This window comes from Rhineura floridana, chromosome 3, assembly GCF_030035675.1.
Source record: "Rhineura floridana isolate rRhiFlo1 chromosome 3, rRhiFlo1.hap2, whole genome shotgun sequence".
Lineage (NCBI taxonomy): Eukaryota > Metazoa > Chordata > Lepidosauria > Squamata > Rhineuridae > Rhineura > Rhineura floridana.
Window position 1 is genome coordinate 215,648,585 of NC_084482.1, and position 15,172 is coordinate 215,663,756.

The 15,172-nt window shown below is 46.2% G+C and overlaps 1 protein-coding gene across 3 annotated transcripts; it reads right to left on the reverse strand.

Moving 5' to 3' along the window:
* Window positions 1-1,147: 1,147 nt before the first annotated feature.
* On the reverse strand, window positions 1,148-14,306 carry LOC133381604 (zinc finger protein 883-like). 3 transcript variants are annotated; one of them, XR_009761704.1, is made up of 8 exons: window positions 13,958-14,306; window positions 11,905-12,051; window positions 9,063-9,484; window positions 8,784-8,865; window positions 8,412-8,494; window positions 7,531-7,657; window positions 3,931-5,157; window positions 1,148-1,236 (listed from the first exon to the last, which is right to left on the reverse strand). XR_009761704.1 is itself a non-coding variant. In XM_061620937.1 (7 exons), the coding sequence occupies exons 3-7, from the start codon at window positions 9,387-9,389 to the stop codon at window positions 4,196-4,198; spliced, it is 1,581 nt and encodes a 526-aa protein (XP_061476921.1). In that variant the 5' UTR covers window positions 9,390-9,484; window positions 11,905-12,051; window positions 13,958-14,306; the 3' UTR covers window positions 1,244-4,195. The 3 variants fall into 3 exon arrangements, 2 of the variants coding, with proteins under 2 accessions (XP_061476921.1, XP_061476922.1); XM_061620937.1 differs by lacking the exon at window positions 1,148-1,236 and having other exon boundaries at window positions 1,244-5,157; XM_061620938.1 differs by lacking the exons at window positions 1,148-1,236; window positions 11,905-12,051 and having other exon boundaries at window positions 1,244-5,157.
* Window positions 14,307-15,172: the final 866 nt, after the last annotated feature.

The window sequence follows — 15,172 nt, forward strand, 5'->3', positions numbered from 1 at the left end:
CGCGAATCTCCATATATTTATACGGCTCCCTATTTGTGTGAATATAGTCGTGGTCTCCCATAAATCTAGTTTGCAATTTCTCACCTTCTGCAACAAAGAGAGAAACTGATTAAAGCCTTGGGAAGCAATGGAACCCTGAACTATCGAACAATGCCAATGAACCCTTGTGATAAAGGAAGAACTGAAGGGACTTAGATGGGAGGCGGATCTTATTACAGAGTTAACTGCCTCTGCTGACTGGCATTAACTGACAGATGGTGTGCTGCAGATTGCTGGGTGTGGACTGTGGAGACCTGGGTTCTGCTTCCAACTCAGGGATGAAGCCCAGTGGATAGTCTTGGACCACCTGCTTTCTCTCTCAGACTAGCCTACTTCACAAGGTTGTTCTGTAAATAAATGGAACAACACCATGTATTCCCTTCTGAACCGTTAGGAGCAATGGAACAATACAAAGGTTAGACCCCATCATTCACTGGCAGAGGATGTCATTTGCATGCAGAAGGTCCCAAGGCCAATCCCTGAATTCTACAGCTAAGGCAACGGTGGGGGACCTTTGTCCCATGTGCCTAATTAGGCCCAGCAGGGGTCAAAATGGGGTGTGCAAGGCTGTTTTCCTCAGACCTGGGATTTCCGATGTGGGCAGGTTAACATGTGGCAGCAAACAGATGACTGGCAGCTTAAAGTGCATTCCTCCACCGGGATCAGCTGCATTAGGGAGTTCCCCATCAGGAACTCCACAGTGCTCTCAATGGGGCTCTCAGAGCTGATCATATGATGGCTGCTGAGATCCATCACTTTGAAGTCCATCTGCAATTGCCTATAAAGCACAGTGAGGCCAAATATCAAAATACAAATAATTTTGCTTGGGGGAGCGAGGAGAAAATGTGAGGAAAGGGGGGGAAGGACAATAAAATGCAACACAGGTTTGTAAAACCTGGAGGAAGCATGTTCAGAGACAACACAGTAGATAGCTGTCCACTTAAGCTTAACTGCAGGGGGGGTAGAATCCCAGATGGTGTAGGTGGCGCTGTTCAGCTACATCAGAATATTGAGGTTTATCACATAAACAACTGAATTTCACAACAGGCTGTTTCAACAGGGAGCCTCACCGAGAGAGGCCACAATCCGACAGTTCTCCTCCATGACTTCATTATGCAGCGCCCTCTGGTCAGGATCCAGAAGCGCCCACTCCTCATCCGTGAAATACACAGCCACGTCCTCAAAGGACACCACACCCTAAAAGAAAATGAAACATCACCTCTCGTAGACAGTGTAACCATTATCGTTACTTCCCCCCCAGTTTGAGAAGGAAGAAAATGCAGGCTTGCTTCTCTCTCCCTGTCACCTGATGAAGAGGGGAGAAAGCCGCACTTTGCCAGCCCCGTGCATGGAGCTTCCCAAACTGCCTAGGCATAGGGCTGGTGATGCCCCCTGCGCTGTCGTTCAAAAGCGCCCGACAGCCACCTAGCTGTTGCATGCCTGGGAACCTGGCACAAGGCATCTTGATAGCTGGGAGGGAGAACACACCTGACAATCAGGCAACTTCACAAAGACAAAAATGTGGCCCTTGGAGCTAACCAGGTTCCCACTCCTGCAATACTGGGTGGGGAATCCTTGTGCAGGCTGCCTGCTCTTGAGCCCATCTTCTGATACAGAGTGAAAGTTCTCCATCCGGGTCTCTCTCCCTGTCCTTTCCCCCATGGGGTGGGCGGCCACAGAATCCTGGACACGCCATCTAGCAGGGAGCACCTGGGATACCCCAGATACAGAAACAGTCAATGAAAACAGTGGATCTCTCAGTACATTTGTACTCATCTGTCACCACGCTGGCAATGGAGTGTGTATGTGCACCCAATGAAAGCAGGTTGAGGGAAGCCCAAGACCCCAGTGTCAGCCCCACGGTGCCTGAGGCTCCCTGGCTTCTGAAGAGCAAGCACTCCCGCTGCTGTGCTGCCACCACGTTGAAGTCCCCACGTCTCGCCCCTCCCTCTCTTGGTCAGTGGTAGCAGTGCGTACTGGTGGAAGCCAGGGGCACAAAGCTGCCTCACCTGTGCCACCCACCAACCCCTACCAGCAAAGTAGCTGGCGACGAGGAGGAGGTGGCAACAGCACCACCTTATGCCCCCCCACTGCTGTGGCTGCTCTGGGAGGCCATCATTCACCCATCCATTCATCAGACCTTCCCTGGGGCTGGGGACCACCCAACGACAGCAGCAGGGCACCTTTCTCCTTTCCTTCCCAATGGGTCTTGTCCTCAAGATGGAGAAAGGCTCAGTGTTTAGATGGGTTGCTTGCCTGAGGGAAAGGAGGTGGGAAGAGTGACAACAACTCAAGAAAGGGGTGGGGAGATTGAAGACAGCCAGGTGGGTGAGGGCGAGAAGCAGGCAAATGGGCAGGCAGGCGACAACCAGCCAAAGGAAAACAGGCTGGTGGACTATTATTATTATAAGGATTTATTTCCCGCCCTTCACCCAGAGTTCCAGGGCGGTTTACAACAATTTTAAAACAAACGATTAAAAGCAGTTTAAAACAACCTAAACAACATCACAGAAAATAGGGTGGATCCTAAAAATATACATCTCAGGTGTCAAAGGCCAGAGTGAAGAGTGGCATCTTCAGTATTCGCTGAAAGTTGTACAATGACTGTCTTTCTGGCTTAAATAGAGACTGTTTTGAGCTATAGATCTGTACAAATCTCTACAAATAATTCAACACCAGCTGATCAATTTGGTAGACATCTGTAGCTGCTTCAACTCAATCCGGACACATCACAAATCGACCACATTGCGTTTGTGATTCAGCTGCATCCGGTGCACAGCTCTACAAATTATTCAGCTGTCCAAAGGAGCCCTGGCCTAACGACATAACATTGAAATGCAAAGCATCATAGGAGAACCTTAAAAAAAAGAGTAAACACATAATAAAAGTTTGGTATTAATATTATATATTAGTTAAATAAAACGCTTTGTTGCTAGAATAGATTGGTCCTTTGCCAAAAAAAGCCTCCAAGGAAATTAGAGAAGGCATTCCCTAGTTTTTATATGATGTAAAAGCTAAGATCTGCAGTATCCTAGGGTTGCATTCAATGGATCAGTTGAATTCATATTCACCTAACCCACTGAAATGAATGAACCTAAATTAGTCATGCCCTTTAACTTCAGTTGGTCTACTCTGAGTAGAACTAGCATTGAATACCACTCTTACAGGCACAGAAGCGCACACTAACAGAAACAGAAAGAGGAAATACTATTTACATTGCAATAAATACATTAAAATTACCAATTTAATTACATTGCAAAAATGAATGGTCTGAAGGAACGGTTTTCTACTATATCTGAATGCTAAAGTTAATTCTTCTGATTCTATGGGGAAAGTAAAGGCATGATGCACACCTGGTGGCCTCCTGTCCTCTCAGCTCAGCTCAGCTTCCCCCGGCAACCCAGAGGATGTGAACCTCCTTGACTTGGCCACAGGCACCCCCTACGGCGCTGCATAACTTTAAAAAAATGTTTGTATACAATTTAAATCGTGAGTGGGCCTGCCTGGAGACCAGACATATCCTGCCTCAAGACGTGTGTGTAAAACGTGCCAGAATAGTGTTCTGCTTATTAGGGTGTGCTGGCCAGAATTCCGTTTGCCCTTCCCTCGGCTGAAATAAATGGAAAAAGCAGCTTGATATCCTCCGATTGCCAGTATTTCCCCTGCCTTGACTGTGAATGAGCAGCCATTTTTTGATGTCCTTAAGACACCATGTGTTGAGGAAACAGAGCAATGGATTCTTATACTTTCTTCTTCCAGTGCTTTCCTTTCCTTTTCCAAACAAGCAAACTTTTTAAAAAATATATTAAAGCAATTAAAGAGCAATTCTGCACAGAAAGGTACACGTGAATCCTGAGACTGAACCCTTCCCCATAATCAGTATATAATCACCTCCCAACTTGCCTAAACCTCTGTGACCTCACTGGCTGTGTCTCCATGGCATCCTAGCAGCCCTGCCAGGCTCAGTGACCACCAGCTGCCACAGCATTTATGGTTTCCCTCCTATGTGATTTTTTTCATGGGAAGTGAGATTTTCCTCCCGGCTGAAGTTCTTTCCACATTCCAAGCATTGACAGGATTTCTTCCCACTGTGAACTTTTTCATGGGAAGTGAGATGGTGTCTTTGACAGAAGCTCTTTCCACATTCCAAGCATTTCTATGGTTTCTCCCTTGCATGAATTCTTTGATGGGAGATGAGACTTTTCTTCCAGCTGAAGCTCTTTCCACATTCCAAGCACTGATACGGTTTCTCTCCTGTATGAATTCTTTGATGGGAGATGAGAGTTACCTTCCAGCTGAAGCTCTTTCCACATTCCAAGCACTGATACAGTTTCTCCCTTGTATGAATTCTTTGATGGGAGATGAGACTTTTCTTCCAGCTGAAGCTCTTTCCACATTCCAAGCACTGATACGGTTTCTCTCCTGTATGAATTCTTTGATGGGAGATGAGACTTTTCTTCCAGCTGAAGCTCTTTCCACATTCCAAGCATTGATATGGTTTCTCCCTGCTGTGAATTTTTTCATGGGAAGTGAGACTGTCTCTCCAACTGAAGCTCTTCCCACATTCCAAGCAGTGGTATGGTTTCTCCCCTGTATGAACTTTTTGATGTGAAGTGAGACTGCTGCTCTGACTGAAGCTCTTTCCACATTCCAAGCAGTGATATGGTTTCTCCCCTGTATGAACGTTTTGATGGGAAGTGAGATTGGTGCTCTGACTGAAGCTCTTTCCACATTCGAAGCAATGATATGGTTTCTCCCCTCTATGGATTCTTTGATGACGATAAAGGTTTGTGCTTGCACAAAAGCTCTTTCCACATTCCAAGCAATGATATGGTTTCTCCCCGCTGTGAACTTTTTCATGGTAAGCAAAACTGTCTCTCCGACTGAAACTCTTTCCACATTCCACACAATGATATGGTTTCTGACCTGTATGAATTCTTTGATGGTTAGTGAGATGGCTGCTCAGACTGAAACTTTTTCCACTTTCCAAGCAATTATATGGTTTCACCCCGGTGTGAATTCTGTGTTGGGAATTCGGAGTTAAGTTCTCTGCACGCTCCCCAACTGTGTGAAGTTTGCCACGGTCTCTCTTATTCTTGGTTTTCAATTTGTCACTTTCTGCAACAAAGAAAGAAAACAATTGGAGCCTTAGGAAGAAATGGTACCCTAAATTATTGAACAATGCCAATGAATGCTTCTGATACATGAAGAATGGAAAAGACTCACATGGGAGGCAGATGAAAGTGAACTAACTCTTTTTAATGGACAGGTGGTATACTACAAACTGTTGGCTTTGGGACATGGAGACCTGGGTTCAGCTTCCGACTCAGGGATCAATCTCACTGGTTGATCTTGGGCCAATGCTCTCTCTCAGCCTAGCCTACTTCACAAGATAGTTGTGCAGATAAATGGAACAACACTGCATTCTCTCCAGAGCTGTTAGGAGCTATGTGTGATGGGCTAAGCTGCCCTTACTGAATATTGATTAGACATATGTTTCCCATCAGAGTTCAGTGTTAAAAAGAAGCCCCACAGGTTGAAAGAAACCAGTTTTTCCTTTTATTTTAATTGTACAACTTTTTTCATCCAATTCTTGGAAGGCGGTCAAGCTCTCAGGGATATCATGTCCACTAGGTAAGCAGACTGACAGGCCATGCATGGCTTTTCCTCCTTGAGTGCCTTTTATGGCTTTTCCTGTTCCCAACTGGGGATTGACTGACGCCTTTAGTGCTGTGCATCTGAGTGTCTCCATGTGAATTTAGAGGGCCTGACAGGTAAGCTCCTGAAATTCCCAAAGTATCATTTCATGCTCCCTGCCATGCCCTGTCATCTCTCCTTCAATTTTCTTATAAAAGTGTGTGTTGAGGCTCCCAATCTACCAGTCCTTTTGGATGAGGTCACTTACCTTTCAATTTACCAGTCCTTTTGGACGAGGTCACTCATCATTGCTGCTGCTTTGCCTTGGAACTTAGCAGGTGAGAATATTCATCCTTTTCCTGATGGATACTAATAGGATGTCTGGACTTATATGACTATATCATAGTATCACAAGTTCACAACATGCTTTAAAGCTTGATTAATGCTAAGAAATGTTTAATTGAACAGGCTTTGTGTAATAGCCTGACATATCATATTATATTGCTTTACTTTTGAGAATTTAACTCAGTATACTGGCTAAAGCCAGGAATATATCTTACTTGTGTAACCAAGAATTCAGTGTGTATGAAATAAACATTATTAGTTATCCCGCTATGAAGTCCCATTATTTTTTGTGGATGTCCCTAGTCTTACATGGGATTTTCCTCTTTTCATCTGCCCCTATGGATATCTTCTATGCTCAGAGACAGGGTGCACTTAGGTTAGCAGAACGTTTGAAAAGTGGCATTCTGGAGGGCCATAAGGTTCAAAGGAAACTCATGTGAACCCTTGATCCTGTGCATTCCCTAGAATGAGACAGTTCAGTCTATTTCAAATGGAAATATACAGGTATGATGAAAAGGTCAGATCCCTTGCATGCAGCAGAACCCACGGCCAATAGATAAACTCTACAGCTAACGCAGCAATGGGGGACCTCTGGCCCTCAGGAATCATTAGGCCCACCAGCATCCTAATGTAATGTGTGAGGATGTTTTCCCCAGACCTCTGACTTCCAGCGTGGGCAGGTAAAGATGTGGCAGCAAAGAAATGACTGGGAGCTTAAAGAGCACTCCTAATTGTTCCTTGGGAAGTGGAGATTTCTCTCAGTACCCATCGGTTGATCAGCCCCGACAGGGAGCCCTGCTGGGATTGGCTGCACTGAGGAGTTCCCCATCAGGAACCTCACATTGCTCTCAAAGGGGCTCTCAGACCTGATCATCTGATGGCCACAGAGATCCATCACTTGGAAGTCCATGTGCAACTTCCTATAAAACACAGTGAGGCCAAGTATCAAAACACCAATAAAAATTTTGTTTTGAGGGAGAAGAGAATATGCGAAGAAACAGGGGGGTGCAACCATCAGACACAAAAAGGGGTTTGCAAGTAAAATAGTAAAGTCAATCTGTCTTTGATAGTTAAATGTTACCTGCCTGAACAGTGTCTTGGAATTCAGAACAATGGCAGAGTTCCTGGCAAAAGGCTTCTTCTGAAAGAGCATCTCTGGACTCCTGACCTGATGTTTGCAGGAAACCAAAAGCCTCACATATTTATGGGAATCTAAGATTAGTACAGCCTGCCCCCTTTCTCAGGTGGAATGTTTGGCCCAATCAAGAGACCTGCTCCATCTCTGATGCCAGTGGCCAACCAGGAAATAACTAGTTCCATTTCCCCACCATCTCTAAAACGTATATTTCAAAAGTCTGATCGTATATTCAGACACCAAAGAGTAGATGGCAGGGGGCTTAAAATGTCAGATGCTGTAGGTGGTGCTTGTGAACCGTAATGTTGGGGTTCATCACAGATATAAATAATTGAATTCCAAACCAAATATTATGGTCCACCAGGGAGCCTTACCGAGAAAGGCCACGAGCCCACCATTTTCCTCCATGACTTCCCTATGCAGAGCTTTCTGGTCAGGATCCAACAGTGCCCACTCCTCCTTCGTGAAAGACACAGCCACATCCGCAAGGGAGACTGGACGCTAAAAATGGAAAGATTAATTCATTGAAAGCAGCACAAATATTATCTCCTAGGGCTGCATTTCTACCCCACTGGATAGCAGGAGCCCAACATCGCCTGACTTTCCTTCCTGCCTGATGCCCCGCAGGATCAAGAGATCATTTGTGAAGGGGCCCCATGCAGAACTGCCTTGCTCAAGGCTGGGGGGCGGGCAGAAGAGATGTAGACTCTCCTTCCCCCTCCTCCTCCCAGCCATGTGTCTAACAATGGTTTTCAAAAATCCTGAATTAAACATTAGCCCCACCTCCAGACTAATGGGGGATGGGATGCAGGGCGGGTGGTTCCCGGGTTGGCCTGTTAGAGGGTCCTCGGATCATAGCCTCAGAGCAGGTCAGTAGGAATCTGCACAGCCCTAGGATCTACTATTTGTTGCTGTGTTGTTTTGGAGCACAATTCTCTATGGATATTGATTTTAATATTGTAATGAAATTGTTTTATTTCAATGATGGGTGTTTCTATTTTGATCTTTCTATACTTGGCATTAACTGTGGCATTAAAGAGTATGCAAAATTAATAAACACTACTGAAAAGAATCTTCACACTAATAAATAACGCTAGCTATATCCAAAGGGATAATGAAAGTGATTTGGCTGGTCCCCATTATCAAGATTTAAGCCTTCGTTGAGGCAGATTTTGTTCAGACCAAGAGAGGTGAGCAAGTAGAGAAGCACTCGGGCTGTCCCCAGCCTTCTCTCCCCACTGATCCAGCCCCCTACCTCATCTGGTTCCACAGCAGCTGCTTCCCCTCCATCGGAATAGAGAGACAGCTGAGGAGGTCTCCCTGGTGTCATTTCATTCCCTGTGAGACACAAAGGTGGTGAGAAGCCATTAGTACATGATTGTGTTTAACTATTGCACATGGGCCTCAGAAGAGGTCATCTGTTGAGCGTTTATACACGTTTTATATTTCAGTTGCATGAAAACACATCTCTTACCCTTTGGGCCATTTTCCACAAATCAAACTGTTGGTCCCCATGTATAAATCAGTGAAATGTAAACAAATGTGTACTCTGGAAAAGGCTGGAGATAACCGTCCTCCGAAATTAAAACAGGGGGACCAAACTGAGATAAACCCCAATAATCCTTACCCAATGGGCCCTGAAAGGTGTCTGATGGAAGCTTTGCGGCATCAAGGAAATTGGTGCCCGTTTCTGCAAAGAGATCCTTTCCCTGAAAAAGTAACAAAGGGTCAAAACAGGAATTGGGGGAAAGGGTTAGAAAAGGAATGTCAGAGGCACAAACCTAGGAGGTTATTGGACATCCTTCCTTGGATGATTTCCAAGGTAGCTGGGCAATTAGCAGAGAATTTTGGAATATCCTCCTTCACATTTTGAGCCCCCTGAAAGTATCTGAAGAAATGCTCTCACCTGCTGCTTGGCCTGTTTCTTGTCTTCTGCTCGGCTCAGGAGGAAACCTTCTGCCAGGGCCACCGCCTGGGAACTCGTCTCCACTCCACATTCCCTCACCCAGTTCTCCATCTCTGGTGGAAGGACAGCTAAGAACTGCTCCAGGATCACCAGGTCCAGGATTTGGTTCTTTGTGTGTCGCTCTGGCTTCAGCCACTGTAGGCAGAGATGGTGGAGTTGGTTGCAAATGTACCGGGGGCCCTTGGCTTCCTGGTAGCGGAAATGCCTGAGCTGTTGGCGCTGCACATCTGAGCAGAGGGTGTCCTCCTCAGCTGGGACCTTCTGCATGGTTCTTTCCCAGAATTCCTCACTGCTCACAGCCTCGGTGATAGAGGAACATCTTCCTGCTACAAGGCCAGATGAGTTCTAACAGCCAGTATTTGCTGGAAGACAAATTAACATTTCTTCCTTGCATCCGAGATCAGATATATTGCTTCTGCATATGGAAGTTTTATTCCCCACACAGCTACTCATGTTGCTCTCACACCAACTATTTAGCATATCCGTGACCCAATTATTTCATTAATTGGGGTAGAACCTTCTCCATCTTTTCATTCCCCTCCCTTTCTCTGTATTCTCTTACACAGACTCAACGGACAGAGAAAAACACACATCTCCAGCCAGCTGTGCTCCAAAAGTCGCCTTCCACCGTTACACAGATGTATCAGCAACTATGAGGGTCCTCATGTATGCTTTGTAAGCTCCATTTCCACCCTCTAGAACCCTGCTTCCCTTCTTTAAGCTGCAATCCAAAACCCCAACATGTCAAAAGTGCAGGCAGAAGGCTTTTGTCTGTCCCCCATATTTTAAGAACATAAGAACATGAGAAGAGCCTGCTGGATCAGGCCAGTAGCCCATCTAGTCCAGCATCCTGTTCTCACAGTGGCCAACCAGGTGCCTGGGGAAAGCCCGCAAGCAGGACCCGAGTGCAAGGACACTCTCCCCTCCTGAGGCTTCCGGCAACTGGTCTTTAGAAGCATGCTGCCTCTGACTAGGGTGGCAGAGTACAGCCATCACGGCTAGTAGCCATTGATAGCCCTGTCCTCCATGAATTTGTCTAATCTTCTTTTAAAGCCATCCAAGCTGGTGGCCATTACTGCATCTTGCGGGAGCAAATTCCATAGTTTAACTATGCGCTGAGTAAAGAAGTACTTCCTTTTGTCTGTCCTGAATCTTCCAACATTCAGCTTCTTTGAATGTCCACGAGTTCTAGTATTATGAGAGAGGGGGAAGAACTTTTCTCTATCCACTTTCTCAATGCCATGCATAATTTTATACACTTCTATCATGTCTCCTCTGACCCGCCTTTTCTCTAAACTAAAAAGCCCCAAATGCTGCAACCTTTCCTTGTAAGGGAGTCGCTCCATCCCCTTGATCATTCTGGTTGCCCTCTTCTGAACCTTTTCCAACTCTATAATATCCTTTTTGAGGTGAGGCGACCAGAACTGTACACAGTATTCCAAATGCGGCCGCACCATAGATTTATACAACGGCATTATGATATCGGCTGTTTTATTTTCAATACCTTTCCTAATTATTTTCTGCCCTAGCAAGCGTGAACGATTGATCTGCAGATGTGGACGCAGTTTGGTTCCTCTCTTAATAAGGGCTGTTTTAATGGGCTTAATTGTACATTTCAATGATGGATGTTTATCTCTTAAGTTCGGATGAAATGTTCTACTGTGTTTTTTTACTTTATTTTTACTTATATGTCTGTTCATATTTTTGAATTGCTTTTAGAGTTGTAAACACTTAGAAGCCGTGTTGGCAATTAAACAGTATACAAATGAATGATAATAATAATCTATTTTGTTTTCATGTCCATTTAATGCTACATTTATTTACTTTCATTTGAGGTCTCCTGAATTTGATTCCTTTGAATGAAAAACCACCAGTTATTCTCAGTAGTGCTTTCTGTCCAATCTCAAAATATCCCCATGGCATCACAGGGGTTACATGTCTGAATGGGCGCGTCAGACAGGAGAACTGATAATAGCACAGTCTGATCATGGGGGAGAGGCAGGAATTCCAAGGGAAGTGCAATTGAGGATTCACTGCCATGAGATCAAATCAGCATTGCGGACCTACTTTAAATCCTCTCCAGCCCCCTATATATATATATCAAAAAGGGCCTCTGGCTTTGCAGAGAGGCAGACAAGTGGAAGAAGATCTGCTCCCTGATTTGGGCGTTTCTGGAATCACAGAATAGTAGATTTGGAAGGGGCCTCTAAGGCCATCGAGCCCAGCCCCCTGCTTAATGCAGGTATCCAAGTTGCATAAAGATGGCGGTAGAGGCAACAGCTACGGGCGATGGAGCTCCACCACCGATGGCTTTCACGGGGTAATTCCCCCTCGGCTGAAGGCTACAACGCACAGAGTGGTGGAGTCCCCCCTCTCTTTCTCTATGCTGCCTCCCTCGATATTTGACCTGGACTTGGACGCCAGCGATCGGTATGACCCAGGGACGCGATGTGATACTCTACCTCAGCCATTCCCAACCAGTGTGCCTCCAGATGTTGTTGGACCACAACTCCCATCTTTCCTGACCATTGGTGATGCTGGCTGAGGCTGATGGGATTTGTGGTCCAACAACATCTGGAGGCACACTGGTTGGGAAAGGCTGCTTCCAGGCCACTGCCGGCTCTTGTGGTGGAGCACGCCGAGCCAGGCTGGAGCCGGAGATGAGCTGCGGCCTCTCGGAGGGCCTGGTGCTGCGGCCTGTCCTTGGAAGACGCTGCTTTGCTATGAAGATCTTTTGCCTTCTGAGGGTTAGGAAGTGCCCCTGCAGCGGCCGCCGTCCTACCTTATGGCCTCGTCCACTTTGCCTGATACCGGTTGCGTTTGCACCCTGGCTCCTTCGCCTTGGCTTCTTTGAGAAGAACTGCCCTGTTGGTTTCGATTTTGAGGGGCCTCTTTGTCCTGCCTCTCTCCCTGCTGGAGTTGCTGGATGCTAAGATCGGGGAGGGGGGAAGATGCCGTTTTAGATCCTGCAAACGGACTATCACCCACACTGGTTTCTATGCCAATGTGGGAAGACTTACACCAGGAGCTTCCATCTGCAGTTACACCTTCGGACTATACAGGCGAGAAGCCCTATTGTTGAAACGCAGTTGCCTCTACCTTATTGTTTAGCTTCTACTGTCTAGTTTTTTGATGTTTTGATGTATTATATGTATTTCCTTTGTACGTCGCTCAGAGTGGCTGGTTAATCCAGCCAGAAGGGCGACTAATAAATCGAATAAATAAATACATAAATAAAAATAAATAAACCATAGCCAACAGGTGGCTGTCCAGCTGCCAATTGAATGGCTCGTATTGGACAGCTCATCACCTCCCTAGGTCACTGGTTCCAGATGTTCAATCAACATCTGGCTTCCTGCAACTTGAGCCCAGTATTCCATGTCCTGCACTCTGGGATGCTCGAGAAGAGATCCCGGCCCTCCTCTGTGTGACAACCTTTCAAGTACATGAACAGTGCTATCATATCTCCCCTTAGTCTTCTCAAGGCTAAACATGCCCAGTTCTTTCAGTCTCTCCTCATAGGGCTTTGTTTCCAGTTCCCCGATCATCCTTGTTGCCCTTCTCTGAACCCGTTCCAGTTTGTCTGCATCCTTCTTAAAACGTGGTGTCCGGAACTCGATGCAGTACTCAAGATGAGGCCTAACCAGTGCCAAATAGAGGAGAACTAGTACTAAATGCAATTTGGAAACAAGACTTAATGCAGCCTGAAATAGCATTTGTTTTCTTTTGCAGCTATATTGCACTATTGGCTCATATCTTTCTCGCATGTAGTATTGCTGAGCCACGTATCCCCCATCTGATAATTGTGCATATGGTTTCTTTTTCCTGGGTGTACAACTTTGCAATTATCTTGTTAAATTTCATTCTGTACAGTTGGCTCTTGAATGCCTCCAGTGTTGGAGAACAAACCACCTCTGAAGGTAAGTGGTTCCACATGTTCAGTCAACATCTGGCTTCCTGCAACTTGAGCCCATTATTCCATGTCCTGCACTCTGGACGCTCGAGAAGAGATCCTGGCCCCCCTCTGTGTGACAACCTTTCAAGTACGTGAACAGTGCTATCATATCTCCCCTCAGTCTTCTCTTCTCCAGGCTAAACATGCCCAGTTCTTTCAGTCTCTTCTAACAGGGCTTTGTTTCCAGTCCCCATCATCCTTGTTGCCCTCCTCTGAACCTGTTCCAGTTTGTCTGCATCCTTCTTTAAATGTGGCATCCAGAAGTGGATGCCATACTCAGGATGAAACCAAACCAGTGTCAAACAGAGAGGAACAAGTACTTAATGTGATCTGGGAACAATACAGTGCAGTCTAAAACAGCATTTTTTTTCTGCAGCTACATTGTAGTCGACTCATTCAGCTTGTGATCAATAACCATTCCCAGCCCTTTCCCGCACGTAGTATTGCTGAGCCAAGTATCCCCCATCTTATAACTGTGCATTTGGTTTCTTTTTCCAAGGTGTAGAACTTTGCACTTATCTCTGTTAAATTTTATTCTGTTATTTTCAGCCCAGTTCTCCAACCTGTAAAGATCCCTTTGAATTTTCTTTCTGCCTTCTAAGGTATTAACTATCCCTCCCAATTGGGTATCATCATCAAATTTGATAAGCATTTCCTGCACCTCCTCATCCAAGTCGTTCATAAAAATACTGAAGAACACTTGGCCCACCACTGAGCCCTGCGGTACCTCACTCATTACCTCCCGGCACTTTGATAAGAAACCACTGTTGGAGCGGATCCCGGATGGATCAGCGGAGCAGGCCCTCTATGCACCCGCCCCCTGCAGCCCTGGGACCCCCATTCACCCCAATGCACAAAACGGGGCGGGAGAGAGACTCACCAGATCCCCAACGGGGCCACCGACGCAGCGCTTGGGAAAGACAAAGGCCACTTTCAAGCCCCACGTGAGAGGCCAGGAAGGAAAGGACTTTGCAGGGAGGTGTTTTCTTCTTCTTCTGCAGGACCCCGCCCCTTCATCCCCCCTCCCTTCCTCTCTAGGAAACGAGTTTTAACCCCTAGACAGCCAAGCGGCAGGATCCCTCCTCCCTCTCTCTCTCTCTCTCTCTCTCTCTCCGCGTCGCTCTCAGAGGAGGAGCCAAAGAGGAATCTTGCACTGCACGCACAGAGTTGGGAGTTTGGGCCTCTCGATGAGACTCCGGACACTTCAGATTCCCAAAGGAAGTGACGATTTAAGGGGAATGGGGAGATCCATACGCCTTCTCCCCTCCTCCTAAATTCCCTTCCGCTCTAGGAGTCTAGGCCACTTCTTTTTAACCCTCCCCGCGCCGCTCTCAAAGCAGGAGAGCAACATTGCGCTGCACGCAGAGGGGGGAGATTTGGCCTCTTGCTAAGACTTCCGACACTTCAGGTTCCCAAATGAACCTATTCGTTGCAAGGGTGGGAAGGGGGGGTCAATATGACTACCTCCCATGCCTGCCTCCCAGCTTGAAAAAGTTACTTTTTTGAACTACATCTCCCATCAGCCCAATCCAGTGGCCATGCTGGCTGGGGCTGATGGGAGTTGTAGTTTAAAAAATGTAACTTTTCCGAGCTCTGCATGAGACATAAAGTCTTTCCCCAGAATAAAACATTCCCTTTGCCCATTGTTAACCCCTACCTCGTATTCTCCCTCAAAACTTTTCTAGCTTACTGTAACTCTGGCTAAAGGTATCTGAACAGGCCCTCCCTTCATACTTTTGATGTTAATGGTTCTTTGAGGTAAAATATTTTTGGAACAAATCAGGTCTGAGCACATCTGCATCTACCTACTAACATTGAACTATCACTTTCTTACCTAAACACAATTTCAAAGCAGTTTTAAACGGGACGGTGTAAAAGCCGGAACGGAACAGGCCAGAACGGGCCCTTAATAAAAGAAATTGTTAGAGACACTTGAGAGCAACAACAGCCCGGAACGGCAACTTCCCAGTGAGCCAGACCTCCCAAATTCACCAGTTCCACATGACTGTATGGGATGCATGCAATAAGACACAAAACTTCCACATAAGCCACGTTCTATGCAATAATACATCTTTCTGAACAGAGCCCAGAACAA